The sequence below is a fragment of the Scylla paramamosain genome, chromosome 49 (assembly GCF_035594125.1).
Source record: "Scylla paramamosain isolate STU-SP2022 chromosome 49, ASM3559412v1, whole genome shotgun sequence".
Taxonomy (NCBI): Eukaryota; Metazoa; Arthropoda; class Malacostraca; order Decapoda; family Portunidae; genus Scylla; species Scylla paramamosain.
The window spans coordinates 1,657,501-1,680,000 of record NC_087199.1 but is presented as its reverse complement, the minus strand read 5'-3'; the positions used below and the strand labels follow the sequence as shown (position 1 = coordinate 1,680,000).

The following is a 22,500-nucleotide window of genomic DNA, read 5'->3' as shown; positions in this document are numbered from 1 at the left end:
CCAAAACTCATCCGTAAGCACCCGAACCGCCACAGCCCTTTAAGCGAACACCACCAGGCATACCTAACACCAATAAGGGAGTTGATAGAGGCAGCACGACCAGCATAGCCGCCCTCCAACACCCTGCACTTGATGGTATATCCTAGAAGCTCCTCCTGCTCTATTACTCCGCGAACGAGGCTGTCCAGGGTGGAGTAATCAAAATTATCGGAGAACAAGGACGGCACCACTTCCGAGCAGATGGTGACGCTCGGATCGTATGCCGCGGGGTACGCCAGGATGTCCCCCGCCCCCTGTAGCAGCTCCTGTGGGTGGTTAGGGGAGGGAAGGGTTAAGTTAGGATAGTTTCAATATGTTTAATTAGGGTAAGGTGCAACAAATTATCCAGAATATTAATCCTTCCATTTAAAATGCAAAAACACCCTTGAAAACCCCAACAACTTCCACTACAGCCTCTTAAACTGTAGAACCATGAAAAAAACACCCTTGAAAACCCCAACAACTTCCACTACAGCCTCTTAAACTATGAAACCAAGAAATTTAGATTCAGACACACACACAGACACACACACTCCTCCCTCTCCCTCTCACCGTGGGCACAGACAGCCTGGAGGAGGTGGAGCGGCCCCCCCTGCGTCGGTGGAGTAGCAGTTTGTTAGTGGAGGCGGAGACGAGCAGGGTGGCTGTGGTGGTCTTCTCTGCAGTGGTACCAACCTTTCCTCCCTCACCCATGTACACACAGGTCATGATGGCATTCCTGTCTGCTGCCCGGCTCTCTCTGGGGAATAGGTGGCAGTGGGTGAAGAGTGAGGGTGATGGGTGACAAGAATAGGGTGACGACTAATACAATAACACTATCATCACCACTACTATTACCATCACCACTACCACCACCAATCACTGCTACAATACCGCTAAATGTCGCAACCTTATTAGTGAGTCATATTGTTGCTCTAATCACCCTCACACACCCTTGGACACACTATCACACCCTGGAACAACAACAAACGCAAAAAAACACCCTAAAAACACAAAAAACACCCTGAAAACTCATAAACACTCCAAAAAACAAACACGAACACCCTATCTCACCCTAAATAATCCAATTTCACCTTAAATCACCCTAAAAATGCACAAAAAAAAAAAAAAAAACCCCTTAAAACTCATACACTATTAATTTAAGTCACCCTAACATCCTAAAATCCCCCAAAATAAATAAACACACCCTAAATTTCACCCAGTCACCCTAAATCTACCCTGAATCACCCTGACACTCAAAATGCCCCCAAAACACACAAAAAACACCCTAAATCCAGCAGCAATCACCCTTACACACCCTAACTCACCCTAACACCCTCAAAATCCAGCAAAAGCACACAAATACACCCAAAAAACACCCTAAAACACCCAAAACACACCCTGAATCTCATCCAAAAAACACATCATCTCACGCACACACCCTTACACCCTTACCGATGCTCAGTCACCAGGGCAGGGAGGTCTAGAGTGGTCACAGTGTCACCCTGCAGCAGTATGAAGTCACCCTTGAGGAGGGACTTGGCGTAAAGATCCCTCATGGCGTCTCCCAGTGAGTGACAATCTTCCGAGGCCACCACGTTCACCCGCAGCCCCCCAGGGTGAGTTGTAGCTGGCGTTGTATCCCCCCGACGTGTCATGAAGGCTCTGTGGGCGTGTGATGGGTGTGGGATGGGTGACGAAGGGTGTAGCAGTGTGTGGCAGTGTTTGGGAAGGTGTGGCAGTGTTTGGGAGGGTGTGGCAGTGTTTGGGAGGGTGTGGCAGTGTTTGGGAGGGTGTGACAGTGTTTGGGAAGGTGTGGCAGTGTTTGGGAGGGTGTGGCAGTGTTTGGGAGGGTGTGGCAGTGTTTGGGAGGGTGTGGCAGTGTTTGGGAGGGTGTGGCAGTGTTTGGGAGGGTGTGGCAGTGTTTGGGAAGGTGTGGCAGTGTTTGGGAGGGTGTGGCAGTGTTTGGGAGGGTGTGGCAGTGTTTGGGAGGGTGTGGCAGTGTTTGGGAGGGTGTGGCAGTGTTTGGGAAGGTGTAAAAGAGAAAAAGAGAATTTAAAAACCCCCAATAACTTCCACTATAGCCTGTTGGAATTATAGAATCATTAAGAAGCTCTGACACACACACACACACACACACACACACACACACACACACACACACACACACGGCAACTTAATAACAACATACAAATTAATAAACCGTTTGGAACAGATAGACAGACAGATATAGAGGAAGGAAAATAAACAAGATCAAAATTAAATCCTTCTGTGACGTTAATGAATCTTGTACCGAATTGTTTAGTAACTGAAATGAGGTGATTAGACCTGTCAGTGTGAAAATATTAATGATAAACTGATAACTGTACACATGGCGGTAATACAACTACGTAAACACACACACACACACGCACACACACCTGCAATGTTCCCTGATGGTCTCCAGGTGTGTATCGGCGCGGCAGTACACAATGGCTTCCTCCACCCCACACCGCTCCAGCCACTCCAGCGAGTACTCCAACAAGGGCGTGTTTGCCAACGGGGCCAGCACCTGAGAGAGAGAGAGAGAGAGAGAGAGAGAGAGAGAGAGAGAGAGAGAGAGAGAGAGAGAGAGATTGGTTAGTGAATTAAAGTAATAATCCTAAAATAATAATGCTAATAAAAATAATAATAATAATAATAATACCTCAACCACCACCACCACCACATTGACCACATGCCGGCCATATGAGGTCACATTTACACCTCTCCCCGTGACCTCCCAGCCGTGACCTGTGACCTGCTTGGCCTGCGTTACCTTGGGCACATCCTGGGTCACCGGGTCGCCGTAGTCCTGCTCGCATTGCGCCAGAATCACGGCTTGTAGCACCTGCTCTTCATGTATCTCCGCTTTCGGCGCCATGATTGTTGTGGTCGCTTACTGTTCAGATCCTGCCTTGACGCGCTGACAGTCAGAAGTTTCGGTTCGTTCCTGATCGTATTATTATTGTTATGCGTCTTTTCTATGATCAGAAATGAGATGTTCTATTATTTATTACTTGTATATATATAAAGACGTGTTAGTGTTGAATTGTATGTGATTTGTAACATTAATTCCCGTATTCAGAAATGTTTTACTCTCTCACCTCCATATTCCAAAAGTATCTAGTTGAAATTACACAGATTTTTAAGGGTATTTTTATGGTTTTAGTGACAGATTAACACAGTAACGACATTAATAAAAGGAAAAACACTATTGAGAACCTGGCTAATCATCTCTGTAGCCTTTGAAAAGAACCGTGAAAAGAACAAACCATTTCTAATCACGAGCCTTTAAATATTGACTACCAGCCCCGAGGTTTCAATAACACGTCATTTAAGTTTATTTTAATCTTATAGAAAGCATACTAAGTGGAAACAGAAAGCAGTGAGAGGAATAAATAAATCTTTTACTTTGATCTTTATTTGGCGTGTCCCAGCAAGGGCCGCGCGCCGCTAGTGCCCACCTTGTTTTCCTTCAGTCGAGGTGGTGGGAGGCTGACTGGTAGGTGTCCTATATTTGAATAACTCCTTTATATTTGAGCGATAATGGTCCTTTATATTAGAGCGATAATGGCTTTAATATGTGAAATCTTTAAATAATTATCCCATATTGTGTGTTGTGCAGAGTGACGGAGAGATATAAGCAGAAAAAAAAACAACAATATCTTTGACCAAGGATTTAAGTAGCAGAAAACGGGATTACTTAGACGCTTGTGAATAAGAAAACGAAATATTTAACAGTGAAAAGAAAATGGTAATGGTGAAAATAATAGTGCTCGTGTGTGTGGCTTGTCATTAAATTATCTTACACGTTGTTGAAGGCGTTAGAAATAAAAGAACGACTGAAGTAACCGAAGAAAATAACAGTGAAGAGGAAAATGATAACAGTGATAAGGAAAACAATGGTGTACGTGTGTGTGTGTGTGTGTACGTGTGTGTGTAGCAGTGAACAGGCTGTCGTGGTAATAACTGAAAAACGTTATGAATAATTGTAACTCCACATTCTACGGTCCTAACTTAACCTAACCTGTCTTGTACGAAGCTCTCAACCTCCCGGACAACTTATCAACGCATTTATGATAACAGAAAAGTAAAAAACGGAAGAAAATAATGCTCGAATAAAATTATATAAGAAAAAAATGATCAGTGCATTTAACTTAACATACCACGGCCCTAACCTGACCAGATCTACCCTACAGTAACGTTCTTAACCTCACTGGCAGGATATTAGTTAATGAAACCCATGATAGAAATAAAAAGGCGAAAAAAAAAAAAATAAATAGACATGTTTTCCTATGTGATTCAATTTAAGTAATAAAATTTCGGTATTTCACGGCCCCAACTCGCCCTGACCTACTCTAACCTAACCTCCAGGCCTTAACATCATTGAATCAACAATTACAAAAAATTAGAAACGCTTATTTTCAAGTTTTTAAATGGTAAACAAACGAATGAGCCAGGCGGAAACCAGTCTTCCTTATTTATGAGCCGTTGTCTGCTTCACCTCTCACCTGTCACAAGCCATCGTGTCACAAAGTGGAGGTGCATGCCTAGGTTTTCATGTCCGCCATTCAGATATATCCGCCATTGCCTGGTTTTCGTGTGGCGAAGGTTTAAATGGGGCAAGCGGCGGCTGTCTCGTCCCTGAGGCCGCCGCCATGATGGATCGGTGCCTGTCCTAGCCTGTTGGGGTTCCAGTAATGTTTTTCGTATTTTCTTATTTTCTTATATCGGTTTCTAAGTAAGTTTTTATGGTTTCTAAAAATACTTAGTTGTTTTTTAAGTGTTTTCCGTGCTTGTGTTAAGTGAAATATGCCGATTTTAATGTTGTTTACACGTAAAATAACGGTCGAATTTCCGGTTAAAATTTGTACCTCCGTATTGCTATTTTTTTGTTTCAGCCTCTACTTAAGTTTTTATCGTTTCTAAAAATTGTTCCTGATACATAGAGTGTTTCGTGTTCCTGTACAGTTAAATATGAGGCCTTTAAAATGGCTTATAGGCCTGCTGAAATGTGAAATTCCAACGTTTTTACGTATACTTGTTTTTTTATTTCGGCTCTTAACTAAGTTTTTATTATTTGTAAAAATAGTTCAGATTTTTTAAAGTGTTTTGCATTCCTGTTGAGCCTAATTTGTGGTCGCTAAAAATGTTTTTAATGCTCTCAAAGTTCCAACATTTTTTCAGGTAGTTTTTAAAAAATTTCTTTATTATTACTGAGGTTTGAAATGTTTTTATATTTTCAATATTAGTTTAAGTATTTGTCAAGTCAAAATATATAAGGCATTCCGGTCTAGCTCCATTTTTGCTTGGGGTCAATTTCAAAATTAAATACGTACCGTAAATTTGAGGACCTGTGACGTCATCAACCCCCGCGATGTCATCAACGGTCCGACCCCCGAGACCCTCACAGCCTTCCAGTGTCTCTCCGCCAATATTTAACGTAATTTCCAGTGTTTTCCAGGTAATTCTAGACTCAGGCATGTAGATAGGCATAGCAGGTGGAAGAAAAGGAAAAATGAAGGAAAAGAAAAAAAAACAAGAAAATGTTCAGACAATATTCACTTTAATTTCCAATGTTTTCCAAGTATTTTCCCGTGTGAAGGTGGTGGTGGTGGTGGTGGTGGTGGTGGTAGTAGTAGTAGTAGTAGTAGGAGGAGGAGGAGGAGGAGAAGGGCGAAGAAAAAGAAGAAAAGAGGAGGAGGAAGAAGAAAGAGAAAGGAGGAATGAAGTAGTAATAGTAATAATAGTAGTAGTAGTAGTAGGAGGAGGAGGAGGAGGAGGAGGAGGAGAGAGAGAGAGAGAGAGAGAGAGAGGTATTATATTCCACCTCTCTCTCTCTCTCTCTCTCTCTCTCTCTCTCTCTCTCTCTCTCTCTCTCTCTCTCTCTCTCTTTATCCCCACAATCCTTTCATTTAAAACTGTGCTCTTATATTTATGAAAGGAGTGTGACAGCTTGCTTGATCGTAATGTATTAATAAACACCGGAAGGAAACACTTGCTGACGTATCACCGGAAAACCCCATGAAGAAATTATTATCACTATTGTTATTCTTTCATTCGTTTTATCAGTGTTACAACTATAGCCTCTCTCTCTCTCTCTCTCTCTCTCTTTCTCTGGTGTTGGTAATGGTAGTAGTAGAGGGGAGAGAGAGAGAGAATGACAGTAGTAGTAGCAGTATTAACAGCAGTAGTGCAGTAATAGTAATAATAGTAGTAGTAACTTAAAACACAAATGCACTAGTATTGTGTGTGTGTGTGTGTGTTTGTGTGTGTCCGCTAGCATCCTATCGAGTAGTAGTACACTCATACCCCCCCCCTCCCGCTCTCCCTCCTTACCTCTTTCCCTGTCACTGCTCACTCTCCCTCCCACGCAGGCGCAGCCACCCACTGCTTCATTCACAATATTTGGGTTCCAACACTCTACCAAACCTGCACAATAAACACACCCAGGCTATTTTAACCGCACTCTTGGACAAAAAACCAGTGTTACAAACTAATATCCTAATTTTCCAATGCGTGTGGGAGAGTGGGATAGCATGGGCGGGGTCTGGGAGAGGGAGTGAGAGGGACGGGGCGGGGCGCTGCGAGGGCTGTCTGGAGAACACGGGGAGGACCACCACCACCGCCACTACCACGGCCAGAGCCTCCCCCCCCGTGGCTGGGAGAGTGTTGAGAGTGAGGCATGGCGGCGGAGGTGGTGCTTGGGCCCAGCGTCTCTACAGGAGCTCGGAATGTGTCTGTGAGGCCTAAAGACAAGCTGCACGGGTCCCCTTCTACAGGCAGTGATGAAGGCCAGGAGACAGGATTCGCTGACGACTTCGACCCATTCCATGATGATCCTGACGAGCCAGACGAGGTTGATAGCTCTCTCTCGGCGCCCCCTGAGGAGAGGTAAGGACCCTGACACATCCCTAGGGCCTTATCCCACATCCCAAGCCCTATTCCCATCCCGACAACCTTGCCAGAACCCTGAAAATAGCGAGAAATGACGGGTGTGTGACGCCGCTCATGACAACAATTCGGTCCTGTCCGCCTCCACTTGTCATTGTGCGAGGTGTTATTGTTTTAGTTTCAGGGTTTTTATGTATTTTTAAAGTCCCATGGCGCTCTTGTTGTATAGCCAAGCCTCCCTTAGGGCCTGATTGAGTATTCCTGTGGGTTTGGATGACGTGGGTGGGGTAAAAATAGGAGAAATATGAGGTTAGATAAGGAGGTCTTGTGTGTCGCTCTCTTTAATGACATCTCTTGGTTTGTTTGTTTCACGTGTGGTGGAAGGCAATGGTTGAGTGTGTTTGGTGGTGTTTTCTGCTAAATTTCCTTGCCTTAGGGGTTGTTAGTGAGGTTAGAGGATAAATATATATTGTTTTGATGGTGTTTTTTGTTTTTTTTGTTGTCTTTTGTTAGGTAGTGCTGTGTTTTTTTTATTTATTTGTTTTCATTCTTATCTCCTCGCCTTAGATGTTGTTGTTGACGTTACAGGATTAATAAATATGGCTTATCTAATTTGTATCTTATCATTTTCTTACTGCATCGTTTTTCTATCTTCATTTGTAATCTTAGTAATTATTTTTTTTGGATCCTTATTAATCCTAACCCTTTCTTACCCCATACAGTCTTATCTCTCTATTATATTCGTATTTCATGGTTGGTCACTAGCCTGCTGTTGTAGTTAGGCTTGTAATTGAAAGTTAGGTTGTTAGAAAATGCTTGCTTTGTTAATTGTGGCATTTTTGTTTTTAAGATACTAGGGGGCTGATGTATGTGTGTGTGTGTGTGTGTGTGTGTGTGTGTTTTGTCTGGGCCGCCTCCTGTGGGACTGCTGGCCTGGTAAAGCAATAGATAGATTATTATTATTGTTTTTAGTCGTAATAATTCCCACCAGGGGCTGACGGGGCAAGTGTGTGTGCGTATGTGTGTGTGTGTTGTCTGGGCTGCCTTGCGGGGGATAACCGGCCTGTTATAGACATACAATTCATCTTAATATAAGCTAACTTAATCTAATCTAATATAGCTTATACCCACACTTCCCTGACCAAACCTAACTGAACTTAACTGCACTTCAGCACCTCCAAAGACAAGTATATAGCTAGAGGGAGGTAGGAGGAGGCCAGCAGGGTGTTAGCTTCAGTGTGTCACTCAGGGCTCCTTAATATGTTAGCTTGTGTCTTTGTGTGACCCCTGAGATGTGCTGCTGCTGTTGTTGTTGTTGTTGTTGTTGTTGTTGTGTTGGTATGTGTGAGTAAATAAGCTTAAGTAGTGTTTGCGTGTCACGGCTTACATGTTGAAGTCTAAGTAAACGATCATATTACTTTGTTCTTTCAATTTCTAAGGCTTTTCGTTCATGGTCAATAGTGCGTGCTGAATTCAGGTCTTTTTTAAAATTTTTGATTTGTGGTAGAGTAAGTCGTGTGTTTGGTGCTGGGACGTGGCTCACCAAACCTGATGTAATGTAACTTGTCTCTCCTCCTCCCACAGCCTCAATGCACAACACTTTCTTCTTTCTCTCACCACTATTCTGTCCACCTCCCTAATGTAAGAGTTAACCAGTATTCTCAGTCTTTCACCACTATTCTGACCACCTCCCTAATGCAAGAGTTAACCAGTATTCTCAGTCTTTCACCACTATTCTGACCACCTCCCTAATGTAAGAGTTAACCAGTATTCTCAGTCTTTCACCACTATTCTGACCACCTCCCTAATGTAAGAGTTAACCAGTATTCTCAGTCTTTCACCACTATTCTGACCACTTCCCTAATGCAAGAGTTAACCAGTATTCTCAGTCTTTCACCACTATTCTGACCACCTCCCTAATGTAAGAGTTAACCAGTATTCTCAGTCTTTCACCACTATTCTGTCCACCTCCCTAATGCAAGAGTTAACCAGTATTCTCAGTCTTTCACCACTATTCTGACCACCTCCCTAATGCAAGAGTTAACCAGTATTCTCAGTCTTTCACCACTATTCTGTCCACCTTCCTAATGTAAGAGTTAACCAGTATTCTCAGTCATTCATCCATTTCTCTGGTGAACTCTGGAACTCCCTGCCTGCTTCTGTATTTCCACCTTCCTATGACTTAAACTCTTTCTGGCAGGAGATTTCAACACACTTGACCTGTACTACCTAATCATTGTAACTGACCTCTGGAAACTTACATCAAGTGGGCTTTTTGTTTACTAAAAATTTGTTGCCTATAATCATTAAATAAACAAATAAATAAATAACCTAACCTAACCTAACTTAATCTAAACCAAACCAAAACAAGCCTAACCTAACCTGACCTCCTCCCAACAGCTGGTACCATGGACGACTGGATCGGGCACAGAGTGAGGAGAGGCTTCGTCAATTCGGGAAGCTAGGGAGTTACCTGGTGAGGGAGAGCGACAGGCGGCCGGGATCTTACGTCTTGTCCTACCTGGGGCGGTCTGGTGTGTCGCATTTCAAGTGAGTGATGGTAGTAGTAGTAGCAGTAGTAGTAGTGGTAGTAGTAGTATATTTTTTCCCCCTGTTTTGAATAGTAGTTGTAGTAATATTTAGTAGTAGTAGTAATAATAGTAGTAGTATTTTTCTTTTTCATTTTCTCTCTCTCTCTCTCTCTCTCTCTCTCTCTCTCTCTCTCTCTCTCTCTCTCTCTCTCTCTCTCTCTCTCTCTCTCTCTCTCTCTCTCTCTCTCTCTTCCTTTCTCAGTGGTGGTGTTCTTAAGTAAGTTTTTTTCTCTTTCTGTTTAGTAGTAGTTGTAATAGTACTAGTAGTTGTAGTAGTAGTAGTAGTAGTAATAGTAGTGATTTTAAGTTAGGTAATGTTTTTTTCTTTCTCTTTGTAGTAGTAATAGTAGTAGTAGAGGTAATATTTCTCTCTCTCTCTCTCTCTCTCTCTCTCTCTCTCTCTCTCTCTCTCTCAGTAGTAGCTCTCTTAAATAATAGTAGTAATAGTTTTAAATCGTAAGTGAAGTTGTAATATTCTCTCTCAGTAGTAGTAGTAGTAGTAGTAGTAGTAGTAGTAGTAGTACAGGTCATCAAGAAACAGGTGTGTACTTAACAGGAAACAAGTGTAGCCTCAACAATTTCCAGTTTTCCTATCCATCAGATACAGGGTGTGGCAAAACAGTACCACTGATACCTAACAAACCTAACCTAACCTAACCTAACCTAACTAACCTAACCTAACCTAACCTAACCTAACCTAACCCAACCCAACCCAACCCTAACCTAACCTAACCTAACCTAACCTAACTAACCTAACCTAACCTAACCTAACCTAACCTAACCCAACCCAACCCAACCCTAACCTAACCTAACCTAACCTAACCTAACCTAACTAACCTAACCTAACCTAACCTAATCTAACCTAACCTAACCTAACCTAACCTAACCTAACCTAACCCAACCCTAACCTAACCTAACCTAACAAATCTAACCTAACCCTAACCTAATCTAACCTAACCTAACCTAACCTAACAAATCTAACCTAACCTAACCTAACCTAACCTAACCTAACCCAACCTAACCTAACAAATCTAACCTAACCTAACCCTACCCTAACTTAACCTAACCTAACCTAACCTAACCCAACCTAACCTAACAAATCTAACCTAACCTAACCCTACCCTAACCTAACCTAAACTAACCTAACCTAACCTAACCCAACCCTAACCTAACCTAACCTAACCTAACCTAACCTAACTTAACCAAACCTAACCTAACCCAACTCAACCCAACCTAACCTAACCTAAACTAACTTAACCTAACCTAACTTAACCTAACCTAACCTAATCTAACCGAACCGAACCGAACCCCACAGAATCACAGCAGTGTGCGGAGACTTCTACATAGGAGGCCGGCAGTTCAATGCTCTGAGTGATCTTGTTGGATATTACACTGGGGTATCTGACCTACTTAAGAGGGAGAGGCTGGTGCACCCCGTTCCACCCCCAGAGCCTGTTAACGACCTGCGCAAAGTAGTGGCCATTTTACCCTACACCAAGATGGCCGACACGGATGAACTTTCGTGAGTTGGTGCTGTGTGTGTGTGTGTGTGTGTGTGTGTGTGTGTGTGTGTGTGTGTGTGTGTGTGTGTGTGTGTGTGTGTGTGTTTGTGTTACAGGATTTAGTGATAAGGATTAGGATAAGATTGTGTGTCATATTTCTCTCTCTCTCTCTCTCTCTCTCTCTCTCTCTCTCTCTCTCTCTCTCTCTCTCTCTCTCTCTCTCTCTCTCTCTCTCTCTCTCTCTCTCTCTTAGTCATTTATTTTTGTTTGTGTATATTTTATTTAACTAATTTTCTTCATTTTTTATTCTTTTTTTTTTCTTTTTATTCCCATTTCTTCCCCATTCCTCACCCATTCCCCCATCCTCCTCATGTTTATTATTCCTATTTATCTGTTTTTTTCTATTTATTTCTACCATTTAAGTGCTCATGAACCTTTTGTATTCATATCCACCTATTTCTTAAACATTCCTCACTTATTCCCATTCATCACCCATTTCTTGCCCATTCCCACCATTTCTTAACTAATTCTCACTCATTTCCCCATTCATCACCATTTCTTGCTTCTCATTTCTTCCCCATTTGTCATTCATTCACCGTTCACCCATAAATCCTTCCTTCTAACTTAAGCAAACTATTTAATCATCAATTATCAGCTATTTCCATCAATTTCCACCTAATTTAAACTCAAACAAACACTTCTATAAGTTTTTTACGTAATTTTACTTCAGTTTCCCCCATCACTTACCTGCCCATCACCCCCACAGGTTCCAGAAAGGGGACATCTTCTTCGTACACAATGAACTGAGTGACGGGTGGCTCTGGGTGACAGCACATCGCACAGGAGAGCAGGGAACCATTTTTTCCGACCTCGTTGAGACCCTGGACGACGACATTGACCCGAATATCGTGTTTTCGTGGTTCCATCCGGATATTACGAAGAACGATGCTATTGACTTGTTGATTAAAGGTATTGGTGATGCTGGTGGTGGTGGTGGTGGTGGAGTAGTAGTAGTAGTAGTAGTAGTAGTAGTAGTAGTAGTAATAGTAAGATGGATAGTTTTGGTTTCTTGGTTAAAAACAGGCTGGTTTTGGTAGTGGTGGTGGTAGTAATAGTAGTAGTAGTAGTAGTGGTAGTAGTGGTACTGGTGGTAGTAGTAGTAGTAGAAGTAGTAGTTTTTTTCTTTATTTTCTCTCTCTCTCTCCCATTTTCTATACAACATACAAGGCTGAAAAAAACAACAACAACAACAACAGGGGCTTGCTAAAGATTGTCATAGTTGTGGTAATAGTAGTAGTAGTAGTGGTAGTAGTTGTAGTAGTGAGATAAATACTGTGACTTGTTGATGAAAGATACTGCAGTGGTGGTGGTTGTGGTGGTGGTGGCTCGGTGTAATACCACTAACAACAGTAGGCAAGTTTCAACAATTAGCCTTAAATTTACAACTCCTAATATCTCTGTTTTTTTTCCCTGTTATCTTTGTTTCCCTGCCCAGCGACCCTTACTGATTAAAAAAAGAGAAAAAAAAAATTATCTTAGTTAAATACATTGACAAAGATGACCAATGCTAATCGGAAAATGATCTTCACTACCGCTAAACTGGCCAGGAGTTAAGTAGCAGATGTCGCTAAGTGCTAAGTTAGTTGAAGCACCTTTGCAAAGAAGAATACTAGGTAAAATAAACAAATAAAATGAAACATACAATTTATTTATGTTACTATGCTTAAAATATCCCCTCTCACTCCCCTCTACACCCCTCTCCCACTCCCACAGGCTCAATTACACCCCTCTCTCTCTCCCACAGGCTCAATCACACCCCTCTCTCACTCCCACAGGCTCAATTACACCCCGAATGGCTCCCACCTTCTCCCCCACTCATTCCCATCTCTTCTCCCCACAGCTGGACAAGGAAGTTTCTTGGTAAGGCCGAGCGACAATTCCCCGGGAGATTATACGCTCTTTTTCCTCACCAACAATATAATTCAACGCTTCAGGATTGAGAAACGAGGAGTGAAGTGAGTGGTGGTGGTCGTTGTGGTGCTGTTAGGTCGTTAAGTTGTCGTTCAGGTGGTTGTTAGGTTTTTTTTGCTTGTTTGGCTGGTTGTGGTGCTGTTAGGTCGTTAAGTGGTCGTTCAGGTGGTTGTTAGGGTTTTTTTTTGCTTGTTTGGCTAGTTGTTAGTCTGTTGATGATGATGGTGATGATGGTGATAATGATAACAAGTGTATTGAGTTTGGTTTTGTTCATTTAAGTCAGGTTAGTAGTTAAAATAGAGATATGGTCGTTAAAAGATGATTAACTTGGTAAAATGAACATAATTTCAGGTCAGGTCATTAAAACAGATAATTAAAAAAAAATATTAACTTAAAAAATAAAAAAAAATCTCTTTCTCTCCCTCTCTCTCTCTTCCCCCTACTCCCCAACCCCCGGCAGGTACCTGATGGGGGGGCGTACCTTCTCCTGCCTGGACGCAGTAATTAACAGGTACAAGACTGAGCAGATCCTGGAGGGCCACACGCTGGGCAGCCCCGTTTGCAAGGTGAGAGAAAGAGAGAGTGAGTGGGCCAGTTGAGGTGACACACAGACTGACGGACAGAGAGGGAGTGTGGGTAGGATAGTGTTAGACAGACAGATAGATAGATAGATAGATAGATAGATAGATAGACAAACAGACAGACAGACAGGGAAGGAGTGTGGGTAAGGTAGTGTTAGACAGACAGATAGATAAATAGATAGATAGATAGATAGATAGATAGACAGACAGACAGATAGACAGACAGCAGACAGACAGACAGACAGACAGACAGGGAGGTTAGCAGTACAAGTTTATGTATATAATTTTATGTAATTATTCTAGGTATGTAATCCTATGTAACCTATTTGTCATTCCTCTATGTAATTAATTTTTTTTTAGCTATATCTCTTATTAATTTCTTTGTATTTTTTTGTTACATCAGTCACTGTGAGCTACAAGACTCATTTGTATGTAATTCTATATAATTCACTTCTCAATTACAACTAAACCATAGATATATTCAGTTTCATAAATAAATAAATGAATAAATAAATAAATGGATACATTCAAAGATATATTAATATTTTGTCGCTTAGGTTAGCTGTAGCAATGTAACAATATATAATCACTCTCCTAATTATTTATTTTTACACACAGTTATCATTCCATCACAAGAAACACCATTTTCTACATGTAATCAAATAATTTCTCTCAATCTATCATTTTTTTCAACCACACCCACCCCTCCATCACTTAATTTAATGCACTGTTAACTTCACTACACTCAAAACCCTTTAAAAAAAAACACATCTATTTAAATAACCCTTAAACAATACTACAAACTCCAAAATGAACCTGCATGACCCTGAAATGACCTTACATGACCCCAAACGATCCTACATGACCCCAAAATAACAACACATGACCCCAAATGACCCTACGTGAACCAAAATGACCCTACATGACCCCAAACGACCCTACATGACCCCAAACAATCCTGCATGACCCCAAACAACCTTACATAACCCAAAACAACACCACAAACCCTAAATCGCCACCACAAACCCCAAAACAACCCTAAACGACCCTACAGCCCCCGTCTGACCTTGTTCCCTCCTGCAGGTGGTGTCAGGGGAGCGCCTGGGACTGCCCATTGTGCCAGTTAAGGAAGTAGAACAACCAGAGAAGATTTATGCGACACTGAACGAGATTAGAGAGAAGCTGGGTGTTACAAAATTCAAGGGTAAGTGAGAGAGAGAGAGAAAGAGAGAGAGTTTGGGTGTAAGAGAGGAAGAGGAGGTGTGTAAGAGTAGTAGTAGTAGTAGTAGTAGGTGTAGTGGTAGTCTTAATATTAACTTTAAAATAGTAGTAGTAGTAGTAGTAGTAGTAGTAGTAGTAGTAGTAGTAGTAGTAGTAGTAGTAGTACCACCTCTTCTTCTTCATACAAACATACAAAAACAGTAGTAACAGTAGTAGTAGTAGTAGTAGCAGTAGTAACAACACCTTCTTCATACAAACATACAAAAACAGTAGTAATAGTAGTAGTAGTAGTCGTAGTAGTTGTAGTAGTAGTATCAGCAGTAACGACACCTCTTCTTCATACAAACATGCAAAAAACAGTAGTAACAGTAGTAGTAGTAGTAGTAATAGTAGTAGTAGTAGTAGTATCAGCAGTAACGACACCTCTTCTTCATACAAACATGCAAAAAACAGTAGTAATAGTAGTAGAAGTAGTAGTTGCAGTAGTAGTATTATTGGGTAACCTCACCTAACCTCTCCCGGCAGGCATACAGAAGCAGGGTTGGCTGTACAAGAAGAGCAAGAAGAACAAGAAGTGGAAATGTCTCTATTTTGTCCTCACTGATATACTCTACTACTACGACAACCCCAAGGTGCGTTCCTGTGCCCCTGTGTGTTTGTGTGTGTGTGTGTGTGTGTGTGTGTGTGTGTGTGTGTGTGTGTGTTGGGGGCTGGGGTGTGTGGTGGGTGTGCGTGGCCATTAGAAACATCAAAAAATTTCAAACATGCATTAAAACCTTGAAAAAACACAAAAAAACATCATTTTGAGTCTTGTAAACCCCCAAACAACTTATTTTACAGCCTTGAAAATAAGAAAAACATCATTTAGAACGTTGAAAAACCCCCAAAATTATATAATTCTAATAATAATAATAATAATAATAATAATAATAATACCTTTGATGATAAGAATACCAACACTGTTCTTTTAATCTACTACTACTACTACTACTACTACTACTACACCCTCTAACTCCTCCTCTCCCCCCCAACAGCGCACCAAACCCAGAGGTCTCATAGACTTAAACTGCTCGTATCTCTATCAAGTACACGACAGCTTCTTCGAACGACCAAACTGTTTCCAGCTGGTAGAGAGAGAACTTCCTTGTCTCTCCACTGTCACCTACCTGTGCTCTGAATCTCAGGTGAGTAGAGAGAGAGAGAGAGAGAGAGAGAGAGAGAGAGAGAGAGAGAGAGAGAGAGGGAGGGAGGGAGGGAGGGAGGGAGAGAAGGTGGGCTAGATGTGAGGAAAAGAGGGTACTGTTTGTGTGTGTGTGTGTGTGTGTGTGGGAGAGAAAGAAGGAGGAAGTGTTGTTTGTGAGAGAGAGAGAGAGAGAGAGAGAGAGAGAGAGAGAGAGAGAGAGAGAGAGTTTTAATCCATTCAGACGCACAATAACCAGCTCAAACACACTCAGATACCACAAAATATATAAAAAAAACAAAAAAACAAAAAGATTAAAACCAACCCAAACCACACTAGAGTTTCGAAGCTCCCCAGAACCTCCCCAGATCTCCCCAAACCCAACCCCCCTCAACTCCCCATAACCTCCCCTAATCTCCCCAGGAACTCACCAATGACTGGATGGCTGTTCTGCGCCCCCTGTGTGTGCCCCAAACGGCCGGCCAGCCCAAATTACAGACACTCAAGTTTATGAAGAGTTTGCACCTCACTATCATGCAGGCAACCAGACTACCCTCCAAGATCGTTCCCAGCCCTTACTGCCTCGTTTCACTCAACCAGGTAAGAGAAAATGGGAGAGGTAGAAAACGTAGAGAGGTAGAAAATGTAAATTATTCGCAGGAACTCTAATAATTTGAGTTGTGGTTGGAGAAATGTGTAAATTGCTGGGGAAACATTGGGAAAACAGGATTAGGGATAGAATTCAAGTTTGGTTTCCCTTTTAAATGTAAAGACACAGAAAATGGAAGAAAAAAAAAACGCGAAAACAGTTCCAGCTTATGAAAACGTAAAACACCTATGAAGAACAAAAGAAACAAGCAAAAAATGAGAAAATAATCTGAAAAAAACGCCATTGCTCGTAATTAAATAAATAAATGAATAAGTAAATAAAAAAAAGTCCTTGAAAATACACACAAAAAAAAGAATAAATAATGAAATAAAAAAATAAATAAACACACAAACAAACACACATATCTAACCACACCCTTCTCTCCTCCTCCTCCTCCTCCTCCTCCTCCTCCTCCTCCTCCTCCTCCTCCTCCTCCTCTCCCCCCACAGGTGAAAGTGTGCCGCACCCGACCAAAGCCTGGCCCAGACCCTGTTTGGGATGAGGAATTTATGCTGGACGACATCCCCTCAGACGTCATCATGTTCACTATCACCGTGTACAACCATGGCAAACGTAGCAAGGATTCCGAGGTGACCGGGCGCTGTTTGGGTGTTTTGTGGGTGTTTTTGTTTATTTATTTATTTGTTTGTTTGTTTGTTTTTATTCATTTGTTTGTTTATTTGTTTATTTGCTTTTTTTTGTTTGTTTTTTATTTATTTGTTTGTTTATTTGTTTATTTGTTTATTTGCTTTTTTTGTTTGTTTGTTTTTATTTATTTGTTTGTTTATTTGTTTATTTGTTTTTATTTATTTGTTTGTTTATTTGTTTATTTGTTTATTTGTTTGTTTGTTTTTATTTATTTGTTTGTTTATTTGTTTATTTGTTTATTTGCTTTTTTTGTTTGTTTGTTTTTATTTATTTTATTTGTTTATTTGTTTATTTTTTTAAATTTTTGTTTGTTTGTTTGTTTGTGTAGGAGTATTTGTTTTGTTTTGTTTATTTTATTTATTTGTTTATTTGTTTATTTATCTATTTTCATTTTATTTATTTATTTATTTACTCATTTTATTTATTTATTTATTTGATTACATTTTATTTATTTATTTTTTTTATTTTGTTTTATTTATTTATTTATTTATTTATCTATCTTTTTATTTATTTATTTACTTTTGTATGGTATTTTTGTTCTGGCATCTACTCATTACCATTGTCATTCTCTTATTGGTGTTCTGAATGAGTGCGTTGAACAAATACCAAGTACATTTTCATTGCTATTTCCATTATTATTGTACCATGTATGATAAAACAACACCATGACCACTTTAACTAATCTGCGGTGTGTGGTGGTGGTGCGTGGCGGTGTGTGCAGGTGGCAGAGGTGCGGCTGGAGCTGAACACACTGCAGAACGGGGAGGAGGTGGAGGAGTGGTACCCCCTAACTGGCATTACACCTGTGGGGGACTGGGGGGCCATCAGATTGAGATACAGGTGAGGGTGGTGGTGGTGGTGGTGGTGGTGATGGTGATGGTGGTGGTGGTGGTTTTGTGTCTCTCTCTCTCTCTCTCTCTCTCTCTCTCTCTCTCTCTCTCTCTCTCTCTCTCTCTCTCTCTCTCTCTCTCTCTCTCTCTCTCTCTCTCTCTCTTGGTCTTGTTCTTTTAAATTTTCCTTTTCTTCTTGTTTTCAATTTTTCTCTTTTCTTTTATATTGTTTTTTTTTTTTGTGTCTTGCTCTTTATTTAATTTTCTTTTTTTTCTTTTTTCCTTAATCTTTTCCTCTATTTCATTTTTTAACCTTATTTCTCATCTTTTCTTCTCTCCCTTCCCTTTCTTTTTTGTCTTTTTTTCTTCTATTTTTTCTTTTTCCATCATTCATTAAGGTAATCTTTCACTTAACCCTTGAAATCCACATATAATCCTTTCAAAACACACGTAACCCTTTTGAAAATTATGAAAATCCTTCCTTGGACCCTTTCAAATTTATGTAATCCTCTTTAAATTATCTAATCCTATTTACAGTCACATAATCCTCTTATAATTTCCCTCTAACACCTCCAATCCTTTTAAAAACCCACCTAATCCTGTTTACATTCTCTTAATCCTTCTCTAATCCTCTTACAACCCTCTTTAACAGCTCCAATCCTTTCAAAACCTGCCAAATCCTTTTTACATTCTCTTAATCCTCTTGTAACCATCTCTAACAGCCCCAATCCTTTTAAAATTCTCTTAATCCTCTTCTAATCCTCTTACAACCGAATTAAACACCCACAATCCTCTTTAAATTCCCATAATCCTCTTCTAATCCTCTTACAACCAAATCAAACATCCCGAATCCTCTTTAAATTCCCATAATCCTCTTCTAATCCTTTTACAACCGAATTAAACACCCCCAATCCCTTGTACTAACTCTTAATCCCTGCCAATCCCCTATATTGACCCTGAATTCCCCCCAAACAGGTACTTCCACGACCTTATCATGCCATGCGAGGAATACAGCAGCCTTAAGGAACTCCTGCTGGACCCGAGTTTAGAGGCAGTACAAGCGCTGGCCGACGTCTCCCACCGCGATCGTAACCCCTTGGCCACCTCACTCCTTAGAATCTTCAGGTGTGTATGCGTGGGGTTGGGAAGATGTGGTGTTGACGTTTCAGGGTGTTTGGGGGCCGGAAATAGAGTTTGGGGGGATAGAAGTGGAGTTTGGGGTGTTTAGTGCTTAGGAATGGGGTGTTTACGGGTTCAGGTGTCGGGAGGGACTGGGGACTGGGGTGTTGGGAGGGGTTAGGGCTCTGATTGGGGTGTTGATAGGGGTGAAAGGAGTTAATCCCTTCTAGAAATCATTAAAAAACATCCAATCCTCTTTAGAAACCCTTAAAAACTATCCAATCTCCTTTAGAAACCCTTAAAAACTATCCAATCCCCTTTAGAAATCCTTAAAACCATCCAATCCCCTTTAGAAACCCTTAAAAACTATCCAATCCCCTTTAGAAATCCTTAAAACCATCCAATCTCCTTTAGAAACCCTTAAAAACTATCCAATCCCCTTTAGAAATCCTTAAAACCATCCAATCCCCTGTAGAAACCCTTAAAAACTATCCAATCCCCTTTAGAAATCCTTAAAACCATCCAATCTCCTTTAGAAACCCTTAAAAACTATCCAATCCCCTTTAGTAATCCTTAAAACCATCCAATCCCCTTTAGAAACCCTTGAAAACACTAATACCTTTAAAAAAACATCCAATCACCTTTAGAAACCCTTAAAAAACAATTCCCATTAGAAACTCTTAATAAAGCACTCAATCCCCTTGTAAAACCACCCAAACTCACTCAATCCCATATAAAACGCCGCAAACCCACCCGATCCCTTATTAAACAACCAAATCCCCTTTAAACCGCCTCAATCCTCTTCAAACCCGCCCAAATCCTTATAAAACCCACCCAAACCTACCCAATCCCTTATAAAATTTCACTAACCCACCCAAACCCCTTTAAAACTACGCAAACCCGCCCAAAACCGCCCAATCCCCTTTCAACCCTCGCAAAACCGCCCAAAAACCGCCCAATCCCCTGGAAACCCTCGCAAAAACCGCCCAAATCCTATAAACACCGTAACTCACCCAACCCCTTATAAAACCAATCCAGACCGACCCAACCCTCTTTTAAGGAATCCAACACCTCTCCCGCAGGAACGAGTGCCGGGAACACGATCTGCTGCAGCGTCTGACGGAACACGAGATAGAGAGGGAACACGAGACCAGCACCTTGTTTAGGGCCGCCTCGCTCACCACGACCTTGCTGGACTTGTATATGAAGGCTACGTGCACTTCCTTCCTTACTGAGGCTATTAGCGACACTATTCACCGGATTCTGGAGACCAAGCAGTCGTGTGAGGTGAGAGAGAGAGAGAGAGGGAGAGAGAGAGAGAGGGAGAGGGAGTGTTGTGGTAAAATGCAGCGAATGAATTTTGTTTAAGTTCGTTTTTCATTGTTTTTTTTAGGGTTTTAAGTTTGTTTTGGGTCTTTTTGTGTGTTTTTTTTAGGGGTGAGGGAGAAAGAGAGAGAGAGAGGGGTGGAGGAGATGCAGTGAAAGAAATTGTTTAAGATCGTTTTTCATTTTTTATCTATTTATTTATTTATTTTTTTTTATATAAGTTTGTTGTGGTCTTTAGGTGTGTGTGTGTGTGTGTGTGTGTGTGTCAGAAAGCATTTTTTGGTGTGTTTTTCTTTATTAAATTTATTTCCTTATGTTTTAGAGTCCAATATATTCTCAAACATATATATAATCATAATTAGACACGTATGTAATCTATATAACCCAATATAATTACACATAACCCTTTATAATAACCCTTTACATAAATTCAGATATCGTACTAACCCTTTACAATAACCCTTTACATAAATTTACATATTATACCTAACCAATCCTCTTAACTGTGTATATAATCTATTTAACCCCATGTAACCCCCTATATAATCCTAAGTAATGGTATAGCTGTGTATATAACCTATTTAATCCCATATAATCCCCTATATAATCCTAAGTAATGGTATCGAATCCTTTATCGTGACAGCTGAACCCGAACAAGATGGAGAACCCTCTGGACGCCTGTGCCAATGCTGAGTTTCTGCTAAGAGTGTTGGATGACATTACACAAAGCATCTTTATCTCCGCCTCTGCCTGCCCCATGTGAGAGAGAGAGAGAGAGAGAGAGAGAGAGAGAGAGAGAGAGAGGGCTGTTGTTTTTTTCGTTCTTCAATCTCTATTTTGTATTTTAAGTAATCGTATTTTTAATGTGTTTTTAGTGTTGTGGTGTGTGTGTTTGTTTGTCAGAGAGGGAGAGTGTGTTTTTTTGCGTTTGTGGTGTTTTAGTAAGGATATTTTTGTGTGTTTTGTGTTTGTGTCTAAATATTTAGTCTCTGATTGGCTGTATCTATCCTTTTACATGTTTAACCATCTCAGTCTCTCACTAATACACTCTCTCTCCCTCTCCCTCTCTCCTCCTCCTCCCGCCCAGGCCACTACGGTACATCTGTGGGTGTCTACAGAGGAAGGTGGCAGAGAAATGGCCGCAGGACAGACTGGTGCGCACGAGGGTGGTCAGCGGCTTCATATTTCTGCGCCTCATCTGCCCAGCCATCCTCAACCCACGCCAGTTTAATCTCCTGCAAGGTAAGGTTAGGTTGGGCTGGTTTTGGTGGAGTGTTGGGCTAGTTGGAGCTGGTTTTTGGGGTGTTTGGCTAGTTTGGGCTGGTTTCGGGAGTGTTTGACTAGTTTGGGCTGGTTTCGGGAGTGTTTGGCTAGTTTGGGCTGGTTTCGAGAATGTTTGGCTACTTTGGGCTGGTTTTTTGCGAGAGTTTAGCTAATTTGGGCTGGTTTCGGGAGTGTTTGGCTACTTTGGGCTGGTTTTTACGAGAGTTTAGCTAATTTGGGCTGGTTTCGGGAGTTTGGCTAGTTTGGGCTGGTTTTTACGAGAGTAGCTAATTTGGGCTGGTTTCGTGAGTGTTTGGCTAGTTTGGGCTGGTTTTTACGAGAGTTTAGCTAATTTGGGCTCGTTTCGGGAGTGTTTAGCTAGTTTGGGCTGTTTTTTTTGCGAGTTTAGCTAATTTGGGCTCGTTTCGGGAGTGTTTGGCTAGTTTGGGCTGGTTTTGGGAGAGTTTAGCTAATTTGGGCTGGTTTCGGGAGTGTTTGGCTAGTTTGGGCTGGTTTTGGGAGAGTTGAGCTAATTTGGGCTGGTTTCGGGAGTGTTTGGCTAGTTTGGGCTGGTTTTTGGAGGGTATTGGGCTGGTTTTGGCATGTTATGAGAGCTTGTTAGGTTAGTTTGGGCCAGTTTTGGGATGTTGGCTTATTTGGGCCCCAAACACACACAAAAAAAAATA

At 41.2% G+C, this 22,500-nt stretch overlaps 2 protein-coding genes across 2 annotated transcripts in view; one reads left to right on the top strand and one right to left on the bottom strand.

Moving 5' to 3' along the window:
* Positions 1 to 2,974, bottom strand: part of LOC135095409 (translation initiation factor eIF2B subunit epsilon-like) — a 5,814-nt gene extending 2,840 nt beyond the window's left edge. The window contains exons 1-5 of the mRNA XM_063996228.1: positions 2,816 to 2,974; positions 2,439 to 2,569; positions 1,474 to 1,683; positions 592 to 778; positions 64 to 305 (exon numbers count right to left, since the gene is read on the bottom strand). Of these exons, the coding sequence (XP_063852298.1) occupies positions 64 to 305; positions 592 to 778; positions 1,474 to 1,683; positions 2,439 to 2,569; positions 2,816 to 2,920 (875 nt within the window). The 5' untranslated portion in view covers positions 2,921 to 2,974. The remainder of the gene's footprint in view (positions 1 to 63; positions 306 to 591; positions 779 to 1,473; positions 1,684 to 2,438; positions 2,570 to 2,815) is intronic.
* Positions 2,975 to 6,619: 3,645 nt separating this feature from the next.
* The window catches only part of LOC135095405 (ras GTPase-activating protein 1-like), a 19,400-nt gene continuing 3,519 nt past the window's right edge, over positions 6,620 to 22,500 (top strand). The window contains exons 1-16 of the mRNA XM_063996209.1: positions 6,620 to 6,933; positions 9,334 to 9,483; positions 10,840 to 11,046; positions 11,793 to 11,995; positions 12,927 to 13,041; positions 13,458 to 13,563; positions 14,662 to 14,782; positions 15,325 to 15,431; positions 15,834 to 15,983; positions 16,403 to 16,579; positions 17,078 to 17,218; positions 17,998 to 18,116; positions 19,082 to 19,231; positions 20,308 to 20,512; positions 21,195 to 21,310; positions 21,639 to 21,793. Coding sequence (XP_063852279.1) covers positions 6,725 to 6,933; positions 9,334 to 9,483; positions 10,840 to 11,046; positions 11,793 to 11,995; positions 12,927 to 13,041; positions 13,458 to 13,563; positions 14,662 to 14,782; positions 15,325 to 15,431; positions 15,834 to 15,983; positions 16,403 to 16,579; positions 17,078 to 17,218; positions 17,998 to 18,116; positions 19,082 to 19,231; positions 20,308 to 20,512; positions 21,195 to 21,310; positions 21,639 to 21,793 — 2,431 coding nt within the window. The 5' untranslated portion in view covers positions 6,620 to 6,724. The remainder of the gene's footprint in view (positions 6,934 to 9,333; positions 9,484 to 10,839; positions 11,047 to 11,792; positions 11,996 to 12,926; positions 13,042 to 13,457; positions 13,564 to 14,661; positions 14,783 to 15,324; positions 15,432 to 15,833; positions 15,984 to 16,402; positions 16,580 to 17,077; positions 17,219 to 17,997; positions 18,117 to 19,081; positions 19,232 to 20,307; positions 20,513 to 21,194; positions 21,311 to 21,638; positions 21,794 to 22,500) is intronic.